Source organism: Plecotus auritus (genome assembly GCF_963455305.1).
Source record: "Plecotus auritus genome assembly, chromosome: 7".
Taxonomy (NCBI): Eukaryota; Metazoa; Chordata; class Mammalia; order Chiroptera; family Vespertilionidae; genus Plecotus; species Plecotus auritus.
The window spans coordinates 125,294,074-125,318,254 of record NC_137774.1 but is presented as its reverse complement, the minus strand read 5'-3'; the positions used below and the strand labels follow the sequence as shown (position 1 = coordinate 125,318,254).

The 24,181-nt window shown below is 38.6% G+C and overlaps 1 protein-coding gene across 1 annotated transcript in view; it reads left to right on the top strand.

The window, feature by feature from the left end:
• Nucleotides 1-24,181, top strand: part of ADGRV1 (adhesion G protein-coupled receptor V1) — a gene marked incomplete at its 5' end in the record, with an annotated part of 472,861 nt that overhangs the window by 67,764 nt on the left and 380,916 nt on the right. Inside the window, 9 exons of the mRNA XM_080679158.1 lie at nucleotides 2,401-2,484; nucleotides 3,839-3,978; nucleotides 7,217-7,826; nucleotides 15,209-15,424; nucleotides 17,028-17,243; nucleotides 17,973-18,217; nucleotides 19,426-19,607; nucleotides 20,374-21,185; nucleotides 22,036-22,245. Of these exons, the coding sequence (XP_080535284.1) occupies nucleotides 2,401-2,484; nucleotides 3,839-3,978; nucleotides 7,217-7,826; nucleotides 15,209-15,424; nucleotides 17,028-17,243; nucleotides 17,973-18,217; nucleotides 19,426-19,607; nucleotides 20,374-21,185; nucleotides 22,036-22,245 (2,715 nt within the window). The remainder of the gene's footprint in view (nucleotides 1-2,400; nucleotides 2,485-3,838; nucleotides 3,979-7,216; nucleotides 7,827-15,208; nucleotides 15,425-17,027; nucleotides 17,244-17,972; nucleotides 18,218-19,425; nucleotides 19,608-20,373; nucleotides 21,186-22,035; nucleotides 22,246-24,181) is intronic.

Genomic DNA, 24,181 nt, shown 5'->3' with positions numbered 1-24,181 from the left:
ATGAAATAGGATAATTCTCCTGAATCGCCAAATTGTAGTTGTCAGTCATAGTTGGTGCCCCTAAAATCAGTTCTTTTTTTGATCCTTTATTTAATTTTTACAATAGCTCCTTTATTGTAATCTATTATGAGGTGATTATCAATAAAACAGGTCAACAGTACTATCTTACCCTCTATTCTGATATTCAGAAAGCTCTGATTATCCAAGAGTTTTGGAGTAAAAAAATTCATTTTTTAGCTAACCTCCTATCTATAGAAGAGCGGCTATTTATAATCTTTATTATTCCACTTACATTAACTCTTTATATATGTTTCTTTGTAGAAGTATTAATGTGTTTGATTTTCAGGCGCTAGTAAGGTGTTATAGAATACATGTGATATGTATCACATTACCTTTGTAAATGTAAGAAATTTGAGAATTGTTATGCTATTCATCAGGACAGTCTCTTCCATTACATAACCTGGCATTATTATCTTCATACTTGATGAAGAAAGTCATAGTACTATGTATAAGTCATCCACAGGGAGAGATGGGGCAGGACAGAAGTATTATTATTGGCTTTTAGTATGTAGTGAGACTTTGGGTTAAGTATGCAAACTTTTCCCAAAGTCCAGTGAAAGCATGGATGGGCAAGCTAGGGAAATAATTAAACAGCACCACAGTTTGGTTGACCATATAAAACAATAAAAATATGCTGGGTGGCCTGTTTGGCAGGTAGCATGTTATAATACTAGCTTTGCTTGTCCTCTATGGACAAGTCCCCAGATCTCCATTATTTTCATGGCAAGACTTCATTAATCCAAGGTCACTATAAATTATTTGAAAAGTTGTTCTCTGTATCACTTATAGTTAAAAAGACTATGTAATTGAACATATGTTAGTGATCATTTCCTAGTATTGATTGATAAAGAACATTGAATATTCTTCAGAAATGATATTTGAAATATAGAAATACTTGTGGTTTTATGTTGAAATTTCTTCCCATATCTTTATAATACCCATTGCTATGTATTGATTGGGCATGAATACTCAGTTGAAAACCAGTCTTGCAGTTTCTTAGTAAGCAAATAGTGACAGAGAATCTGATTTCCCTTCTACCCAAGTGAGTAGGGATGGGCAGTAAAGGATGTGGACACTGGCCTCCACTCCTCATATAGCCACGAGACTGCCCGAGAAGTGAAAAAGCTTGAGAGCTAAATTCTGCTGAGAGTCAAGGAATTAACCCTCATTCCATACTGGTTTGTCTATAAAACTGTTTTCACCTAAGATAGCCAGCCCACTGAATAGATGTTATGTGCTAGCCAGGGCACATTGGTATTGAACTTCACCCTTCTTTCTAACAACTAGTGGATAATATGGGGGCAAAGCCATGCAGTAGATATTCTCTGAAATCCATATTGCCTCTTTTAAGTTTTTAAGATATTTCAGGTTTGGGGTGCCATAGCTTCTCATATCTGGTATATCCCAGTCCTACTGAGGGCAGCAGAAGAGCAGGACAGATCTAAGACTAGCATGCCAGTCAAGGACACCAGTAGAAGCACCTGGGTATGGATGTGGCCTTGCTTCTCCTCCTCCTCTATTTCCCCCACTGCTATCATTGCTGCCCTTCCTGTCTTCATTGTCTGCAAGCATTTGGTAAAGTAATGGTGGGGGGAAAAAATGTATTGGAAGTCAAGGAAAAAGTTCTTTCTATTAATTGTAGTCCTTGTATATTGCCAAGGTACTTCATTTTTCACAGTATTATTTACTTTACAGCCATTCTATAAAAGGTAACATTTTTTTGTAGGTGAGAAAGGTGAGGTACCAAGAGACTTAGTGCCTTGCTGAAGGTTTTACAGCAGGTATCTCTCATAGCCAGGGCTGAAGCAGAGAGTTTTAGACTCTCTGCCTAGGGTTCTCTCCACAGTGTCTCAAAAGGGTAATCAAACCTGAAAATGGTAACTGTGGGGGGATTTGAATGTGTGGCTGGAGGGAAATGTTTGATGCATTTCCCTGATTTAGAATTGGTTGTTGTGAGTGATAAGGTGCCTGTCAGAGGTATATAGGTCTGAGTGTACCCACAAACAAATATTTTTAAAATATTTAAAATGTTAAAAACAATTTACATTTTTGTAAGTGAAAATTTAAAGTTAAATTGGCAGAAATGGGAAATACCAATTACAGCTTACATGGAGTATTTCCGGAGGCTGTGAATGATGTTTTTGTACGTGGGTAGCTTAACTAATTTATACTTTTACCACTTAGCAGATCTCTCTTTTTGTGTGTGTGTGTAAGAATGCATATTATTGATGAATATTACTGCATTTTCCTCTTTACTGGATATGTTTTAAGAGTTCTTAATTTTCTCATTGTGTCAATGTGTGTTGTGTGGGTTGTGTCTCTGTGTTTCTTTTTGTAAAGTGACTGCTGAACTCGATAGGGTTGATGGCAGTGGTAGTGGTGATGGGGACATGGAATTCTTCCTTCCAACTATTCACAAACGTGGTAAGCAGCTGATCCAAGGCCGTTTACTGTCCTACATTTTAACTTTCCTTTTTAAAGACAAAAAATACTAACCAATTATTGACACCTACTATACACAAGTCCTTCATATATTTTATCTCCTTAACCATCACATCACTTTATGAGGTATTACTTGCCCCATGTTACAGTCACCCAGCTAGAAGGTGATCAAGTCAGAATCAAGTCTGCCTGCCTCCAAAGCTTAGATTCTCATCTCTGTATGAGCCTACTCCAGTTTCCTGATTCTAATTGGAATAGAAATTTTGCTTTAATATAATTTACAAGTGATTACTGAAAAACATTTTACATAGGCTTGAATCCCTAGAGACGTAAATAGAACATTTATATTTTCATGTTAAATGCATCACTTTAATTTTTTTTTTTTGCAAAAAGAACCATGAATCTTTATATGTAGCATTTAGTCAAAACAAATGGGAAAAAGAATTTAAGAAGAGAAGAAATGGGGAGAATAAATTGCCAACTAATGTGAGAAAATATTGAAAAGATGATACTTTTTGAAGTATATTTATATACAAACCATGATTCACCTTTTCCCCTCAAATATTTTTTATCTTAGGAGAAAATACATAGAATACTTGTTTCTTAAGGGAGAATTTTCTCCTTTTTCACAATGTCAGGTTTTATATGTGTCAGAACTCATGTTTCCACCCCTCTCATTCCTAACTTCCTTCAGTGTATCATGTAACGTCTGTATTTAATGACTCTACTACTTTTGGATTTGTTTACTTATTTATTTTTGCCTGTATCCATTAAACATAAAAGTTGAACATCTCAGGAAAAGAATTACTTATTTAGACTGTGATACCTTTTTAGTTATAGGATTGGACTCTTTGGGACTAGGAGAGGTAGATCTAGAATATCACAATATGCTGAAAAAATTGGCCTAAAATTAATGCACATTTAGAAACCAACAATCAGTTCAGTCAGATTAATCATAGGGAAACTACTGTTTCATAAAGGGAAAAGTCGTTTGGCTCATGTTCTTCTGAGGTCAGTAAAGGTCGTGGGAGACTTTCCTTATATACTGTGTATGGAAGAATGTTCTCTTTCACAGAAAAGAAAAAGAAAAACAAGTTTTCCTTATTCATCTGCAAATACTTATGCAGCACTTGTATATCACATTGGTACCAAAATAGAGAAAGCTCATAAAAGCATGAATATGGGTGGCAACCATTCGTGTCAGCCTTTCTAAAACAAATTAGAAGTACTCAGTGAATAGTACAACTGTTTTCTAAGGTTGTTGCCTGCCTTTTCCTTTGGTTTGTAAATTACTGATTAACTTTCTCTTGCTATTTGTTGGAACTTATTCATGCAGCCAGTCTAGGAGTGGCTTCCCGAATTTTAGTGACAATTGCGGCCTCTGACCATGCTCATGGTGTATTTGAATTTAGCCCTGAGTCACTCATTGTCAGCGGAACTGAACCAGAAGACGGGTTCAGCACTGTTATATTCAATGTGAGTACATTTTTTTCCCTGCAGTCCTAGACATGTTCTGTTCTCTTAAAACTGTTTTATTGTATTATGAAGCTGTATTTTAGGTCAGTTTTTTCCATGTAGGTGGAGGGAATGAGTCTAGTGGCACAAACAATACAAATTTACCATTAAATAGTGATTTAGCATTTGTCTTTGGGTTTGCATACAAATTTATCTTATGATTTTGAGGATTCCTGACTCTTTAAGGAATGTAATAGAGCTTTATCACATATATATTCTTTATTCATTCAGATATTCTGTTTAACAAACTTCTCCAAAATCTCAATATATAACCGGACAATCAGTGGGTCCATACTGCCTATCACTATGTGAGCCAATTAAGCAAGGACAGGGTTGAATCATTTATGAGTGTTTATTCCAATACTGCTGGCAATACGAGAGAGCAGCAGGTCATCCACAAAAATCTGCCCTCTACCCCACCATAAGCCAGCTGCTTATATTGGGTAAAAGGACAAAGATTATATGGGAAAGTAGTTTGCTAAATGCGCAGTTAACAGATAAGCAGAGGGGATCTTCAAAGGGCTTAGTGATATGCAAGGGCTGGAGCAAACTTGTTAATCTATGCATGATAATAGGCAGCTCCAAATGGGGAGGATGGGCTGCATTTCCAGGTGAGCTCCCAGGTCCCTCGTGTAACTACCAGCCAGATTAGAGGGTGCCTTCTATAATCAGAAAAACAATCACAGTTAACAGAGCATGATTAATACTTCTTACAATTCTAGATGGTCTCCCAACATTCTATTTCTGCTCCTATCAAATAGTTTACTACAACAAAGTTTTGTTTGCCACTCCTGTATGTGTCCAACTGAAATAGGCAATCATCAATCGTTTATGTGAAACAGGCCAGTATGCCAGGACAAGTAGAATAGGAAAACTGAGACATTTAGCTGAACAAACTGGCCACGCAATTTACAGCAGATAATAGAAGGTCACCTCCCTAGAGAGAATATCTAGGCTTCAGTTGTATTTTAGTCCCATGCCCAGAAAAGCAGCAAAACCAGGTGGGCGACAACAGGACCAGTCGCAATGACAAATGACCCCCTGCCCTAGAGCAGACCAATGAATGAAGACCAGGATGCTGAAAGGGCACACCTGGAAAACTGATGAATATTCTGCTGAAACCCTCCCCTGAGACCTCCCCTAAGATGCCTGCCTGCAAGAGAGAAATAAAAACCCTCAACACAAAGGACCAACACAAGCTCTCCCTCTGGGGAGCAGCACTTCACCTTCTCCCCCCGCCCCCAGCGCCCCCAGCGCCCCCAGCGCCCCCCCCCCCGTCCCCCCCCCCCCCCCCGCCTCCACAGGCACATAGTTCCTAAACTCTAAGGGATCTAAACTCAGAGGGACTCCATGAGACTTGAAACCAGCGGAGCAATGGACAGTGGCAGCTTGTCCCAGGCTAACCCCCTTGAACCTGTCTCCAAGGCCCGTTTTCTCCCAATGAGCCTTCCCAGTGAGCGAAGGCAGCCTGCCTTGGCTTCTTTCTTTCCTGTGGCATTTTTAGAGAAACAAAGCGCCCAGCCTGGGCTGACCTGTTGCTTACTCTATGCTAAGCCCTTTTTCCTTTCATTGTCCTCAGCTTTAATAAATGTACCTTTAAAGTCACTTGGACTCCTGCTGTGGAATCTTTCCTTCTTAAGGTCAAGAACCCACAGGCAGACCTGCTCAGGGCCAAGTGCCGTAACTTAGGGACTGAGGGTTACAGAGGCCACATCTCAACAGGCACTTCTGTCTTTCAGAAGGGGGAAATGTGGGTGTGGAGAACTACATATTGGCTGCTTTCTGGAAGTGATGCACAGCATTTGCACTTACATGTCCTTGGCTAAAGCAAATCACATGACCATGCTAATGTTAAAGGGTAGAGAAGTGCAGTCCTGTCTTATCTCTTTCCCAGAAGGAAAGAAAACCCACAATGTTAGTGGACAGCGATAATAATAACTCTGTACATGGTGTGTGTGTCTGTGTTTGTGTGTACCTGCTCTGCATTTTTTCCAGTAGGACTTGAATAGTTTTCTATTGTTAAATAACTCAGAGGAGCTAGAAGCTTGCTCAGCTTCCTGAGATTGTATATAAATAATGAAGAAAAATCACTCAAAATATATCCCTCCTGTACTCTTATGACAGATCTTCAGTAAACTGTTCTGGAGTAAATTGAACAACTTCAGCAACAGTGACTAATTACTCAAGAAAGAAAATAAAAAAGGATTATAGGAGAGGATAAAGTTTTATAAAATTTCTGTCTCAAATTTTATTTTGAGACAACATATTTTAAGTATAAATTAAAATCATGTTTAGTTGGAACTTATTTGGAACATTTTTTAAAGCTTTTATTTATTTATTTATTTATTTATTTATTTATTTATTTATTTATTGTTTGAAGTATTACAAATAGTAGTACATATGTCTCCTTTTTTTTCCCCCATTGACCTCCCCCACAGCCTCCCCTACCCCCCGGTACATGTCTTTACCTGCCCCCTGCCCCCCGCCCCCAGTGTCTTGTATCCATTGGTTATGCTTATATGCATGCGTACAAGTCCTTCGGTTGATCTCTTACAGCCCCCCCCGCCCAACCTCCCCTGTCTTCCCGCTGTAGTTTGACAGTTTGTTCAATGCTTCTTTGCCTCTGTATCTGTTTTTTCCCCCATTTCTCTCTAAAGCTTTTTCTTCTTCAAATATTGACAGAAAGGCATTTCTTCCTTTTTAGATGTATTTTATGTAACCTTGGGTCAAATATGTGTGTTTGTTTTTCATATTATATTGAAGATAAAGGAAATATTATAATTTGTTTTTAAAAACAACTTTTATGGCTAACTTTTCATTAAAAATGTTACTCATCTATTCTTTACAATGAAGTATATATAATATTTTCAGTAAATATAAAAATGATAATGAATGTTTTTAAATATAATACATTTTACATTTACTTTATTATTTATATATATTTTAATTGTAAAAATATAGCTGTAGTTTACTTATAAGCTACAAATGTTCAATCAATATTTTGTTTCATGCAACAATCAGTTTTTAAATAGGATTCTCTATGTCTTCAAAAATGGGTTAGTACATGATACCTGCCTTTAAGAATCTCATATTTTTTAGAACAATTTATATAAAATTGCTATCATTCTGTATTTATAAACTTCTAACTTAGTGGTTTTAATACCTCTTTTAATACATGTTAATATTCAATATTTTATAGATTATAAGAAGTCATGGAGCTCTGTCTCGAGTAACTCTTCTTTGGAGCATTGACTCTGATCCAGATGGCGATTTGGCCTTCACCTCTGGCAACGTCACGTTTGAAATTGGGCAAAAAAGTGCCAACATCACAGTGGAGATATTGCCGGATGAAGATCCAGAACTGGATAAGGCATTCTCTGTGTCAATCCTCAGTGTCTCCAGTGGATCTTTGGGAGTTCATACTAACGCCACATTAATAGTTTTGGCTAGTGATGATCCTTATGGAGTCTTCATCTTTTCTGAGAAAAATAGACCTATTGAAGTTGAAGAAGCAACTCAGAACATCACATTATCAATAATAAGGTTAAAAGGCCTCATGGGAAAAATCATGGTCACATATGCAACACTGGACGATATGGAAAAACCACCTTATTTTCCACCTAATTTAGCCAGAGCAACTGAAGGAAGGGACTATATACCAGCTTCTGGATTTGCTCTTTTCAAAACCAATCAGAGTGAGGCCACAATAACGATTACAATTTTGGATGATGATGAACCAGAAAGGTCAGAGTCTGTGTTTGTTGAACTACTCAACTCTACTTTAATAGAGAAAGTACAGAATCGCCCAAGTAAGTATCCGTTAGTGTATTATTAGAAATAATAATTCTAAAACCATAAGTTAAGAATTTGGTATAGTAGAAATTCTATAAAAATATTAAGCTCTAAATTTGAAAGCATCATCTTAGTTTACCTATAGGTAAATGGAAGTAGGACACTTGAAAACATGAAATTATGTTTTAAAAGTCTGTTACATTCCAAGCCTAAAGTTTTAGAAGTGTCTATGTAACCCAGTGTAACTGACCTCTAGTACTATCTATACTAATAAAAGGGTGATATGGTAATTAAACCGGATGTCTTCCAGATGTTGATCCGGACCAAGCCACAGAGGCTGCCTGTGAGGGCCGAGGGGCCCAGGAGAGGAGGCGGCTCTGCCTCGGGAGAGGAGACACTGCTGCCACCACCACCCCGTTTGCAGAGGCGGTGCGGGAGAGGTGGTGGTGCAGGCCAGTCCAGCACCGCGGCTTCTTCCGCAGAAGCAGCCACAAGGGCAGCGGCACGGGTTTGGTCGTGGTGCCATGCCTCTGCAGAGGTTGGATGGGGTGCAACCTGCTGTGCCTCAACCTCCCCCAGCCCCTCCCCCAGCCGGCCTGGTCCATATCGCCCCGCACCCACCAGTGGGTGGGGGCGGGGCCAGCGCTAAGAAGCGAGAGTTGAGGGTCGGCAGCCATGGCCGCCAGCAATGGCAGCAGCAGCAGGGTGATGGCGGTGGCGCCTTCCCATGATCGACCTGGTCACTTCCCAGAGGGAGGCCAGACTGCAGCTTAGGCATCCTAAGTGGGACATCCCCTGAGGGCTCCCGGACTGTGAGAGGGGGTAGGCCTGGCTGAGGGACCCCAGCCCCAGTGCATGAATTTTCATGCATCGGGCCCCTAGTCTATGCATATAAAAGCCTAAGCAACCATCCAGCTGGTAGCTGTGATGCACACTGACCACCAGGGGGTAGATGCTCAATGCAGGAGCGGAAACCACAGGCATGGAAACATGGAACAGACTGATGAATCTCAGAGGGAAGGAGGGAGGGGTGAGGGCAGGAAGAGATTAACCAAAGATCTTATACTAGTACGTATACTAGAGGCCCAGTGCATGGATTTGGCCTGGCCTGCTCCCTGTCGCAATCCGGGACTCCTCAGGTGATGTTGGAGGCCCAGTGCACAGATTCATGCACTGGTGGGGTCCCTCTGCCTGGCCTGTGCCCTCTTGCAATCTGGGACCCCTCAGGGGATGTCGGAGAGCTGGTTTCGGCCTGATCCCCGCAGGCCAGGCCCTTCACTGGTGCACGAAAAGCCTCTTGTTGTACTATGTGTTGTAACTTCCAAAACATTTGTAATTAATCTGGGGATTCCAAGGACAGTCCTGGTAGCAAGAGCCAGAGCCTCTCACCTTGATCAACTCTGGAAGATTTCTTAAGCAACAGAGGCTCTTTGTATTGGCCAAGTGGATCTGGCAACTGCTTGAGGGCAGGGCAACAAGGCTGTGGAGCACTAAGAAATCCTGTGGATTTGTGGGTCATTGAGAGAGTTGAGAAGACCCTGGTTGGGGATAAGAATGAGGAATAAGGAGTGATCCACAGAGGATCTGGTAGCTTCTATTTGAAAGTATAAGCCACTCTCCCTGGTATTGTTGTGACTCAGTGGCTTTGTAGAGAGAGTGGGGTGGTATGGGTAGGGGTAGGGAGCTGGGCTTGAGCTGATGGAACTGAAAGCAGTTACTGTGTTATAGCTTGTTCATTAGTCACATTTTCTAAGTGGACATAAAACTTTAGAAAGGTAAAAAGAATCTAGATTTTCTGGAATAAGGGAAGAAGTAAAGGCTTTATTAATTTAAGATCAATTTATTATCAGTTTTAGGACAATATTTATATGAAAACAAAACCTTTTTAAGGACACTGGAATTACATAGTCCAAAGAGTCAGATTCCAAGATCTCATGTTGAGCATACTCTGCCACATAGATGATGGTTCTTACAAGTAAATTTCTTGACCTTACTGTAACATCTGGATGAATATACTGTATAGTAAGCAACATTCTTGACCACAATGTCAGTAATTGTAGCTCAGGGCTATAGAAGGTAATTTACTTTATAGGATAACTGCTAAGGTTAAAATTCTCACACAATACTTCATTCTTTGCTTTTTTTTTTTTTTTAAATAAAGCTTTATTGTTCAGATTATTACAGTTGTTCCTCTTTTTTCCCCCAATAGCTGCCCTCCACCCAGTTCCCACCCCACCCCTGCCCTTAACCCCTCACTGTCCTCTTTCATAAGTGTATGATTTCTGTCCAGTCTCTTCCCACATCCCCCACACCCCCTTCCCCACGAGAATTGTCAGTCCACTCCCTTTCTATGCCCCTGATTCTATTATATTCACCAGTTTATTCTGTTCATCAGATTTTTTATTCACTTGATTTTTAGATTCACTTTTTGATAGATATGTATTTGTTGTTCATAGTTTTTATCTTTACCTTTTTCTTCTTCTTCCTCTTCTTAAAGAATACCCTTCAGCATTTCATATAATACTGGTTTGGCAGTGATGAACTCCTTTAGCTTTCTTATTGTCTGTGAAGCTCTTTATCTGACCTTCAATTCTAAATGATAGCTTTGCTGGGTAGAGTAATCTTGGTTGTAGGTTCTTGCTATTCATCACTTTGAATATTTCTTGCCACTCCCTTCTGGCCTGCATAGTTTCTGTTGAGAAATCAGCTGACAATCATATGGGTGCTCCCTTGTAGGTAACTAACTGTTTTTCTCTTGCTGCTTTTAAGATTCTCTCTTTGTCTTTTGCTCTTGACATTTTAATTATGATGTGTCTTGGTGTGGTCCTCTTTGGATTCCTTTTGTTTGGGGTTCTCTGCGCTTCCTGGACTTGTAAGTCTATTTCTTTCACCAGGTGGGGAAAGTTTTCTGTCATTATTTCTTCAAATAGGTTTTCAATATCTTGCTCTCTCTCTTCTGGCACCCCCATAATTCAAATGTTGGTACACTTGAAGTTGTCCCAGAGGCTCCTTACACTATCTTCATATTTTTGGATTCTTTTTTCTTTTTGCTTTTCCAGTTGGGTGTTTTATGCTTCTTTGTATTTCAAATCTTTGACTTGATTCTTGGGATCCTCTAGTCTGCTGTTGGATCTCTGTATATTATTCTTTATTCCAGTCAGTGTACGCTTAATTTCTGACTGGTCCTTTTTCATATCCTTGAGGGTCTCAGTAAATTTCTTGGAGGTTTCTAGAAGATTCTTGAGTAACCTTATAACCGTGGTTTTGAACTCTATATTCAGTAGTTTGCTTTCCTCCATTTCTGTCATTTGTGACCTGCTTCTTTGTCTCCACATTTTGGCTGCTTCCCTGTGTTGATAGAGTGGCTTTGTGTGCTAGGTGTCCTATAGGGCCCAGTGGCTCAGCCTCCCCAGTTACCTGAGGTGGACGCTCTTGGTGCGCCCCTTTGTGGGCTGTGTGCACAGTCTTGTTGTAGTTAAGCCTTGATTGCTGTTGGTATCACTGGGAGGAATTGACCTCCAGGCCAATTGGCTGTGAGGACCAGTTATGTCTACAATGGGAGAACTTCTGTGCTGGAGACACCCTTATGGGGTGAGACTTGCTTCAGTGGGGCTTTGGTGCTCACTGAGTCTGCCCCCTGAGTGTGTCCCTTATGGATGTGAAGAGTTGTAATCTGGATGGTCCCACTCTGACCACTGGGTACACTGGCTCTTGGATCTCCAAGGAGGTGCAAAGTCAGCCACTGTCTGAAGCCACCCAGCAGGAGCTACAGAGAGATCTGCAGATCCCTCCTCTTTGTATGGGGTTTGGAGGTGCCCAGATGAGGCCCAGCTGTGAAGCAATGCAAGCTGCTGTGGAGCCTTGGGCCTTTTTTTGGCAGCTCTGGGGTTCTCTGACCCAGCTGCAGTTTGTTAGGCTTAGATTGCAAAAGGCCAGGCCATTCATATGCAAAAGCCTCTGCGCACAGCTTGGGTGGGGTTGTAAATTGGGTGGGGTGGGGTCTCAGAGAATCCCCAGGGCAAAGCAAACGTAATGTATGACCATCAGCCCTGCCCCGAAGAGGCCCCCAGCTTTCTGTGTCCCGCGGATTGCCACAAGCACCTTTGAGAGAAAGCCGCCCTTGTGTTCCAGCCCGATGTCAGACAGTCCAGTTTCTCCTTGTATAAATCCGGGTCCCCAGAGTCTCGCCTGGAACTGGAGTTCAGAGCAGTAGGGAGATTGTACCTCACTCCCTATTGATAAAGGCAACAGGGTACTCAGTTGCCTTTTTTGCGTGGGTCTCCGTACCTCCGCACTTCACTTCCGCATCTCCGACCAGAGTAAATGTGTTTTTCTCTTTCCTTGTAGTTGTAGAATTTCCACTCAGCCAACCTTCCCGTGGTTCTGGATGATATTTGTTTTGTCTTTTAGTTGTAGTTTTGATATGGTTGTGCTCAGCACCAAATTCAAGTGTGTACCTATGCTGCCATCTTGGTTATTCTCCCATTCTTTTTTTTTCTCAGCAAGATTTAGAATCAGTTAAAATAGCATATAAATTGAAGTAAAATCCAATGAGTCTTATTAAGTAATAATTATATAATAGAGCCTGGTTTTCAAGGAACACACAGTTTTTAAGTGAGATAGAAATAAAACAAGGAGGGATTACTACATATACCAGTGACTAGGAGCTGTGGATACTGGTGTCAGATAACTTACGTTCCAATTATAATAATAAAATTGAACATAATCATTTTTAGCCTTAGTGTCCTTATGGGCAATACAGAAATATTATAGGAATTAAATATGATAATATATGTGAAAACTAATACAGTGTCTGGCACATGGTAAGTATTCAATATATGTGAATAATTATTAATAATAAAGTGGTACATGTAGAATATCAATGAGTTATGGGATGGGAGAAACAAATGATGTATTTTATGCTTGATATGTCCCTGGAATTATACAGCATACTTGGGGCAGTTCAGGATAGGCATAAGCCATATGTGAAATAATTAAAGAACAATTAAGGGCAAATCTGTGTGATATTGATTCAGATTTTAATAGGCAGAATCAGTGTAGAACTTGATAGGATCTGTGTTACTCTACTCTGAGTGTAATCAAATTTCAGGATAGGTTTGATGAGTAATCCTATCTAATAAAAGAGTAATATGCAAATTGACTATCACTCCAAGACACAAGATGGCCGCCCCCATGTGGTCAAAGATGGCTGCCCACATGTGGACACAAGATGGCTGCCACAAGATGGCTGGCAGGGGAGGGCAGTTGTGGGCAGTTGGGGGTGACCAGGGCAGCGAGGGAGGGCAGTTGGGGGGACCAGGACTACAGGGGAGGGCAGTTTGGGGGGACCAGGCCTGCAGGGGAGGGCAGTTAGGGGTGACTAGGCCAGCAGGGGCGGGCAGTTGGGGGCAACCAGGCCTGCAGGGGAGGACAGTTGGGGGGGACCCAGGCCTGAAGGGGAGCACAGTTGGGGGGGACCCAGGCCTGCAGAGGAGGACAGTTGGGGGTGCCAGGACTGCACGGGAGGGCAGTTAGGGGTGTCTGGACCAGTAGGGGAGGGCAGTTAGGGATGACTGGGCCAGCAGAGGGGGGCAGTCGGGGGAAACCAGGTCAGCAGTGGAGGGCAGTTGGGGGGGACCAGGGCCACAGGGGAGGGCAGTTGTGGGGGGACCCAGGCCTGCAGGGGAGGGCTGTTGGGGGAGACCAGGCCTGCAGGGGAGGGTAGTTGGGGGGGCCAGGCCTGCACGGGAGGGCAGTTAGGGGTGACCGGGCCAGCAGGGTAGGGAAGTTGGGGCGACCCAGCCTGCAGAGGAGGACAGTTAGGGGTGACCAGACTGGCAGGGGAGGGCAGTTAGGGGCAATTGGGCTGGCCGGGGAGCATTAGGTGTTGATCAGGCTGGCAGTGGAATGGTTAGGGGGTGATCAGGCTGGCAGGCAGAAGCAGTTAGGGGCAATCAGGCAGAGGCAAGCGAGCGGTTGGGAGCCAGCAGTCCTGGATTGTGAGAAGGATGTCCCAGATTGGAGAGGGTGCAGGCTGGGCTGAGGGACACCCCTCCCTCCCCCATGCATGAATTTCGTGCACCGAACCTCTATTTGTATATAAGAGATTAGACAAACCCTACAGGTAACTTCCTCCCCATCTTTGTGGCTCTGATTACTCATCTGTAAATTGTGACAATATTACTGACCACATAGAGATGTCATGGGGATTAAATGACTTGATATAAGAAAAGTGCTTAAAACAATGTCAGGCAAATAGTGCACACTCAAAAAAATGTCATTTGTTGCTACTCTCTGTCACTGCCATTCTTTTCTAATTTCGTTGAATTTAATTATAGTATACTGATTTCTAGTTGTGACTTTATGATATAATTTAGTATGTCCTGGACCTAAATGGTTGAAATTAAATGGTGGTGTTACTTGTTTTTAGGTTAATTTGTCTGAAGTGTTGACTTGTATACATTATCACATACTTCCAAATACCATCATTTTTAGAGATATTCTAAATATGAACTCTATAGAAAGAATACAAAAAAATTAAATATGACCTCAATATTCTTTACTTCTAATAAAAGTTTTAGATGCTTTCTTTGTGTTAAAAGACCACTTTTTATATTGTTTTGGGAAGGGTTCTGGTTGGAATTGAACCTCTGTATGAGGGGTAGTTTTTGGAAGGTCCCAAATGCCTTCAAAACAAGCTTTGCTCTCTTGATAATCAGTGGAAAGTAAGAAGAGAACCTATTTCACACACGCTTTTATAGCAGCATTGGGGTAGTATTGAAGTGCTTTTTCCAGTTGAGGTAGTTCAGTTAACTAAGAAGGGGTAGAGAGGAACAGGTTTGTGAGGGAGGAAAGTTGAAATAGAGACACAGTAATTTAATTAGAGTATGATGATTTGCTGCAGCTGGTCTTTGAGGTCATGGAGTCAAATTACTTTCCTACTCAATTTTGTACCTGAAATGCTGTTTTTTTTTTTTTTAAATTTATGGTATGCTGGTAGCTAATTTAAAAGATTATAATTCTATAGGTTTCATTATTATCTCTTGTAATATATGCAAAGTGATGATTTATTATACTCTAATTCTTTTTGCTTTTTGACAAATTTCTAATACTTATTAAATTATGCCTGTAGGTTAACTATTTGTTTGCTAAGGATTCTATAATAAAAAATCTCAATAGAAAAAAAAAAATCTCAATAGACTATAAAGGTATAAGGTAGGGACTTTGTGTATAATTTATTTTTGTATCTACAATGTCTAGATGAGTGCTAATACATACTATAGTAATATTTCATAGAGAGAAAACACTTATGATCCCATTTGGTTGATGGAATCTTGCTGAGGCTTAATGACTTTTGACTAGTTCTTAGAATTTTGATAGATTCTCTTCTCTTTTTCAGTTCCCAATTCTCCACGCCTTGGACCTAAGGTAGAAACTATTGCTCATCTAATTATCATTGCCAATGATGATGCCTTTGGAATTCTTCAGCTCTCAGCTCCACTTGTTCGAGTGGCAGAAAATCATGTTGGACCCATTATCAATGTGACTAGAACAGGAGGAGCATTTGCAGATGTTTCTGTGAAGTTTAAAGCTGTGCCAATAACTGCAATAGCTGGTGAGAAAAGACATCTAAGGAGCAGTGAAGTGTTTTAGAGGGAAATTTTATCCTTGATTAACAAACCTCAAAGATGTAGTTAGAAAAATCAGCCAGAAAACAACAATACTCCAGCATCTTTTTAAAGGAACAAATCCAGATCTTTCATCACATATTTATGACACTGATTTTGTAGAATTTATGGAAACTGCTAGTGAATTTTATATGAATGTAAAAGCTCTGATGACCAAAATATGCACAAACCAATGAAAAGAAACTAAGGAAAGCATGGTTAGGTTTTCTCTGTGTACCTTTTAGTTTTTTGAAAGAGACTCATGTAGATGATACCTAGGAAAGAATGCAAGATAAACCGTGTAGCTGTAGGACCACAGTACTTGGCGATAGTTTTGTTTCTCGACTCTTTTATCTTGCTTATTTCCTTATTTATTAAGAACATGGAAGAGACAATGGTTACCATTGACTATTTTATGTATAAGCAAAGCGATTTCATTGCCACATGCAAACATTAGGAGACTTCCTTCTTCAGTGGTGCAGGTACCTAGAGGGAGAGTTGCCTAAGAGCAATTCAGCTAGGTTTTTTCTAGTATGCAAGGAACATGAGTGTGAATGGATGGGACAACAGGCTTGATTTTTTTGAAATAAATTATCTGGATATGAGATTTGCTTGAAAAGATGATAAACCGGGCTCACGTATTCCCCAGGTGATGTGTGTGTGTGTGTGTGTGTGTGTGTGTGTGTGTGTGTGTGTTCTAGGAACTTTGCCCTCAGGCTCCATAGGAAGCCTCTCTCCTTTCCCCAACCACTGTTGGACCAGGAACAAAGTCATCCTGGGCAGTTTTGCAATAGCAGATTTTAATCCAACTTTGTAGAAAGGTCCATCGTTTCCGGCTATAACATTGATGGTGCTGACATGTCCATATCAGCGCAACAGTATAATTTATTTCCCCAGTGAGATTAGAATTCTAGTCTTGTTCTTTGTTTTAAAAGTATTATACACATTTTTCTTTTATAGATAAAGGGCTATCTTGTGGTTATAAATGACTTATGGCTATCTATCCATATCCATATATCATCTATACAGATTGTCCCAAAAATATATAAACACTTTAACAGCTGATAGCTCAGTTTTGAAAATGAAATGTATTTTAATAAACACTGCCTTTATAATTATTCAAAATGTGTGTATACATTTTTTGGGGAATGCCATATATATATATATATATATATATATGTGTGTGTGTGTGTGTGTGTGTGTGTGTATGTGTATATATATATATATATATATATATATATATATATATATATGAGACAAACAGTACAAATTATGTACACATCTTTCTTAAAATGAACATGTGAACTCAAACACCCTTAGGAAATCTTTTTCATTGTTTTGTGATATCAAACTCTCAACCCCCCCCCCTTTTTTTTTTTTTTTTAGCAAGACAAGTAAAGTCTTCTTGTTCAGAATAAATCTAGTAATTATTCTCAAAAAATTCTTTCCAAGTATATCCATAAAATTTGATACATCATAGATTCCCCTAGTATGTGGCATGTTTATTATATTGAGGAATAAGTCTTGGCATTTTGCTTTTTGTCTCTGTAGGTGAAGATTATAGTATAGCTTCATCAGATGTGGTCTTGCTAGAAGGGGAAACCAGTAAAGCGGTGCCAATATATATCATTAATGACATTTACCCTGAGCTGGAAGAATCTTTTCTTGTGCAACTGCTGAATGAAACAACAGGAGGAGCCAAACTAGGGGCGTTAACAGAGGCAATCATTATTATTGAGGCCTCTGATGACCCCTATGGATTATTTGGTAACCACATTAGTTTCTATCTTTTTCACTTGTCTGCATAGGTCATACATTTCTTTGTTTTTAGGGATGAAGAATTGATTTGATCATGTCCTCTTTTTAACTTGTTAATACTGATATATACAGCATCTTGTACTCTCACTGGCAGTGGTTAGTGGTTAAAAGGTTGTGACGTCCACATTTATGTAAAGGTTCAGAACCTTTGCATTAATGTGGACATCACAATCTTTTAACCTTTTACATTATATCTGGCTCCTAGTGTGTTTTGTGAATCTTAGATAATTCTTTAAAATTTTACATAAATTTTTTATAGAAATTTACACAAAAATTTGGATATCTGGGCTTTCTGGTTTAGTAGGAAAGTCTGGCAACATCCAGCCCCCTCTCCTGCATAGCATCAGTCATGGGAACTATATAGCCACTGTCCCTTTGGGCCAGGCTTGCACTGTGCAGTTAGCTGAGAAACTCATTAGATACTCTTCTCTCACAACTGGTATATGCCTGACCCCTGTGGGCATCTGGATTTGTAATTTCTGCTTCTATCATAATGAAAAATCATTTTGAAATTTTAGTAGCTCAACCACTTGTGTCACAGCATGTTACTCTGATTGGATGGGGGTTAGCTACTTAGATTGCATAAGGGGGGAAATGTGACTATAGGACAGCGATTGTTTAGATCTGTGCAATTCAGTTTCATTTTGTATGTGAAATTAACTCTGCTCTGCCCTTCAGGTTTTCAGATTACTAAACTTATTGTAGAGGAACCTGAGTTTAATTCAGTGAAGGTAAACCTGCCAATAATTCGAAATTCTGGGACACTCGGCAATGTTACTATTCAGTGGGTTGCCACCATTAATGGACAGCTTGCTACTGGCGACCTGCGAGTTGTCTCAGGTAATGTGACCTTTGCCCCTGGGGAAACCATTCAAACCTTGTTGTTAGAGGTCCTGGCTGACGACGTTCCGGAGATTGAAGAGGTGAGAGGATGCCTAGTATAGAATGACACTGTAAATCATGCCTTGTCTTGTAGTGACTAGAACAGATGATGTTGTTGTGACATTTATAAAGGATGTCAAATAAATTATTTCTGCAAGAATGCTTAAAATATGGTAGTATGAAAGTGATCCTTACAGATAACGAAACAAGGAATATTCTAGAAATAGGTCTTATGCACATACCAGTTTACTAGTGTAAGATATTTTTATGCAATTATATTTTTCAACATTTTGGTTAAGTGATTAAATATATAATACATTTATCATAGTTTTTGCTACATTGTTTCATATAAATTCTTAATTTGTTTATATCCATACTCCCTTTGGGCTTAAATTAGATTTTGATTTTTTCACTTGTTCATTAATTTATTCTTCAACAATTTTGAGAATTTACTATGTGACAAATACCATGCTAGATATAGCTGCCTGATATTTACTTTTCATGATAAATTAGCAAAGTAGCAAGTAAAAGTAGAGTCTCAGGGGGAAAGTTGATTCATCAATGCCATATATTGGCTAAGGATGCTTTTATTTTATAAAATTCAAGTATTATTAAAGCCCAGATCTCATAAAATTGAATTTAATAGCATTTGTTCTTTAATTCTGTCAAATTTTTATAGAAAGGTAGTTCATAAAATTTCATTTGAATGGTAATTGTATCATTATTCACTCCTAAAATATTAGTTACTAGTTAATATCTTTAAAACATTTCTCTTCTCTCTAAATATAGGTGGTATTGTGATATGATATTTTTTTCTTTTAAATTTTGTCAGCGAATTTTCATTTGAGAGAATGTGGAAAATAAAGCATAATATATTAACTTCATGAAACATATGTACTATTTTCCCTAAATAAAAAAAGGTATAGGACTAAAAGTATATTATTAAACTGGTAAACATAACCAGGGATCTCAAAATTGATTCACAAAATTATATAACTGAATATTAAGGAACTTAAATAGCCCATTTTTAAACGTATAGCCATGATGTATTATTAAAAGTTCATGATGGATTATTCTGTTACATGTTGGGTTTATAAATGTAATGGGATAGTTTTTTTTAATACATTTATATTACATTTCACTTTGTTCTTATACTTGTATGGATATGTTTAATTTTTTTCCCTTGAATCATTTTTATTCTAATTTCAAAACTAGGTTTCTGTTAAGGAAGTTTTCACTGTATTTTTAGGTTATCCAAGTGCAACTAACTGATGCCTCTGGTGGAGGTACTATTGGGTTAGATCGAGTGGCAAATATTATTATTCCTGCCAATGATAATCCTTATGGTACAGTAGCCTTTGTTCAGTCGGTTTACCGTGTTCAAGAGCCTCTGGAGAGAAGTTCCTGTGCTAACATAACTGTCAGGAGAAGGTATATGAGATGGTGACTTGCATCTGGGGTGGGGAGGTGATGAGAATTGTGGGGTGATGGGAAAGGATCTCTTGCACAATTTGTTTTTTAATACAATATAAATTATAATTTAGTAAATGATTGGTGCCTAATAATATAAAGAGCTCTTTATATTTATCATACCTGTTATTAGTGAAATAGATTATACATCATGGGACTTTCTAACTCCAAAAATTTGTTGCTTTAATCTGTTACTTGTTTAGTTAGAACTTAAGTACAAGTAGCTTCTAAATTAAAGAACATTCATATGTGAAGTGGTTAATTTTCAAGTTCTACTTTTTTTCCTGCATTTCTTTCGTGAGGCAGTTTATAGTTCACTGAATTCCTTTAGAAATAGAAAATACAGGACTTGGGGACCTTATGGCAAATAATTATATTTCCTCAAAATGTATTCATGCTATTATTGTTACTTTGTTTCAGAGAAACCTAGTAATGAAAATTAATTTTCTATTTCTGTTTGATAATTTAAAAATGGATATGACTTGCATATCTTACAAGATATTTTCATAGCTTGGTAAATATTTTGTTTGATCAAAAACTAGCAAGGTTATCTTACATGAGAAAGTAAAACATTGAAAGACAAATGTAATAGAAGCATGGTTGTGTTTGTACAATGACATTATATACTTAAAAAGTGAAAACTGCAATTAGTAGTTCTTTTCTATATGTAATCCACCGATTGTTTTGAGTGCTTAATATGTCTTTTAATTGTCACTCCACATTTTAGCGGCGGGCGCTTTGGTCAGCTCTTGCTATTCTACAGTACTTCCGATATTGATGTAGTGGCTCTTGCAGTGGAGGAAAGTCAAGATTTACTGTCCTACTATGAATCGCCAATGCAGGGGGTGCCTGACCCACTTTGGAGAACGTGGGTGAATGTCTCTGCCGTGGGGGAACCCCAGCATACTTGTGCCACTTTGTGCCTCAAAGAACATGCATGCTCAGCATTTTCATTTTTCAGTGCCTCCGAGGGCCCCCAGTGTTTTTGGATGACATCATGGATCAGTCCGAATGTTAACCACTCAGACTTCTGGACCTACAGGAAAAACATGACCAGGGTAGCGTCTCTTTTTAGCGGTCAGGCTGTGGCTGGCAGCGACTATGAGCCTGTGACAAGGCAATGGGTCATAATGCTGGAAGGCGATGAATTTGCAAATCTTACAGTTTCTATTCTTGTGGATGATATCCCAGAGATGGATGAGAGTTTCCTAATTTCTCTTGTTGAAGTTCACCTCATGAACATCACAGCCAGTTTTGAAAACCAGCCAACCATAGGACAGCCAAATACTTCTACAGTTGTCATAGCATTAAATGGCGATGCCTTTGGAGTGTTCATGATGTACAGTATTAGTCCCAACACCTCAGAAGATGGCTTATATGTAGAAGTCCAGGAGAAGCCCCAAACCACAGTGGAGCTGATGATCCACAGGACAGGGGGTAGCTTAGGTCAGGTGACAGTCGAGTGGCGTGTTGTTGGTGGAACTGCTACAGAAGGTTTAGATTTTTTAGGTGCTGGAGACATTCTGACTTTTGCTGAAGGTGAGTGTTGGTTCTAAATGGATTGCAGTATGTCCTAAAGTTATCATACTCAATTTTTATGATAATGTTAGTATGTAAAAGCATAGCGGGGATTTGAAAAAAATAGAAGTTGGTTGACGTGACACATGAAGACCGACATGGCCTTACATGTGTATCCTTTTAATTTATTAAACAAAGAAGGGTTGTAGGAGATGTGTGAGTTTTATTCCTTTATATGTGATACAGGTAAGTAAACAAGTCTAAGGAAAGCTCTAATTTTTTAAGGAAAACTACAACCAAACATGTGGCTAATACTTTGCGTGGGGGAAAGGTATATTTACTGAGATCATTGTTTAAATCCTGATTTGGGCAATAATAGATTCCACTTGAAAAAGTGACATGTACTCATAAAAACCTCCCTGTATACAGAAAAAATGAATGAAGTAAACACTCACAATTACATATGTTAGAGCAGTTCATTGCACCTTTTAATATTTAACTTTTTACGTAAATTTTTTTGGAAATAGTAACTGGGGGTCATGATACATATATCATAACTTTTTGAAATACCTAGTCGGCATCTGTTTTAGAGTAAATTTTTAAAATAGTATAAAACATTTCTATGATGTTTTTTCTAGTAAATTATTTTGGGAATAATGGAATATGACATGCCTGATGGGTTGGGGGGCACAGGTTGGTAATTGGTAACTTTCTCCTTATTTCAAAGGAAATAATGAAAATTTGATGAGGAAGGAGCAAAGATGAAAATTTAAAGTTAGATTTTTTCCAGTGGCTTTAAAAACTACTAAGTTATCATATGAAGTAATAGCATTTTACAAATTAGTATTGCTTTGAATTAATTTTTTTATAGGTGAGACCAAAAAGACAGCCATTTTAACCATTTTGGATGATCCCGAGCCAGAGGATGATGAAAGCATCATAGTGAGCTTAGTGTACACTGAAGGCGGAAGTAGAATTTTGCCCAGCTCCGACACTGTGCAAGTGAACATTTTGGCCAATGACAACGTGGCGGGAATTGTTAGCTTTCAGACAGCTTCCAGATCTGTCATAGGTCATGAAGGTGGGTTCCTTTTTGTGTTGAACACATTCATTCTCTTTTTCATGGATCTCAATTTTTGTTTAGTCTTTTAATGTTTCTGATTTTTTTATCCTTTCATTATTTTGTAGGGCTATGTATGCTAATGTGCATGGAACTTATGTGGGAGAGGGCTATACAGTGAACTGTTTAACTACATTTAGAAGCCTTGCGGATTGCTATTGTGTTCTAGCTTGCCTGTCCCCGCTTGCGTGACTTTAAGGAAGTTAGTCAGACCGAGGATCCTCAGCTTTCTCATCTGTTAAATGGTAGCAAATATCACTTACTTATAGGTTTCTTTGTGAGGATTAAGTGAGCTAATAAATATAAAGTGCTTAGCATTGCTCCTGGCAAGTGTATATGTACTCAATGGTAGCTGCCCATATTAAACAGTGAAACATCGGCTTTCTGTTCAAAACAAATGGTGGTTTGTAATCAGTGAGTATGTTAGCCTTGGTTTTATATTGCGTTTATATATTTTATGAACAAAGTGCCAAACTAGAAAAAATATTATAAAATGTTCATCTTCTTCTTAAACAAATTTTTTGGAATTCTTAATATTTTACATTATATGTAAGGTGTTGCATATATAGGGTGGGGCAAAAGTAGATTTATACTTTTGATTATATGAAACAGTTTATTTTTGCATTATTATTTGTTAATTATTGTATTATTTTCCATATGAACAAATGTAAACCAACTTTTGTCCCACCCTGTATAGGCTATTGTTTTGTTTAAAAGATGATAGCAATGTTTTTGGTCTTTGAATAAGCCTGTTTGAGATAAAACTTGTATTTATAGCCTGTGTTTCATTGTAGTTCATATTTAGAAATAAAAAAAATTGTACCTCAAAAAGATAAGAAATGGAAAGGATATTGATCATGCATTTGGACTTCTATTTTACAGATGAGAAAACTGAGACAGTGAAAGAATGACTTGACAAGGTTATATACAGCTAGTTAGTTGCTGTGCTGGAAACTAAGTGAATTTTAGTGTGTGTTACCTTTCACATTACTATACTCCCAACTTGTATGTTTAACTTATCAATGCAAATGCCTTAGCCATTTCCAACACTCTTTTCTTTGATTGATGGCCTAGAGAAGGATATCATGTTTTTAGAGCAGTAGTGAGTGAAAGTGAGGGATGTGATTTTCAACATGATAGCATTTTCAACATAATAAACAGCTATACATTTAACTAAAGACAGATCATCAAAAAATTATTTGTAACATAATACAAGTAGAAAGTCACCATAGAGGAAGTTAATCTTAATAACTATGACAACAATAATAACATTTATTGAGTGTTTTCTGTGTGCCAGACATTTCACATCCATTATTTCACTTAATTATAACAATACGTATAATGGTATGTAGCATATTTTTGCATAAAGAAACTGAATTTTAGAGACTAAATAGCACAGTTATTCATGGAGGAGCTTAAATCCAGTGCTATCTGAATCCAGAGGCCATGCCATAGAGCAGTATATGAGAAGAGACTTTGTTTTGCTTGAACTTAAATCTGCTGCAGAACTTGACAATGTAGGAACTTTGAGTAAATATTTCAAGTGGTTTGAGTTGGAAGAATAATGAATTTGAATTAAAATGTCTGTGTAAGAGAAGGAAACTGGTGAGAGGACCTGACTCTATGTAGGTTACACATGGAAATTGGATATTTAGAGATAATAGTTGAAATCAGAAAAATTAATAAAATATTTATGGCTAGAGAAAGAAAAGGAAGTAGTCAAGGATAGAGCCATATGGAATACCAGGCTAAGGTGCTAGGAAAGAAAAGATCTGAGAGGAAAGAGAGAAAGTTCTCCCAAAGAGGTGGGAAGAAACCACGCTGAGTGTCTTTTCATTAGTTATCAGAATAACTAATCAGTATGTCTCACACTAACATGCGCAACAAGTGAGATTAG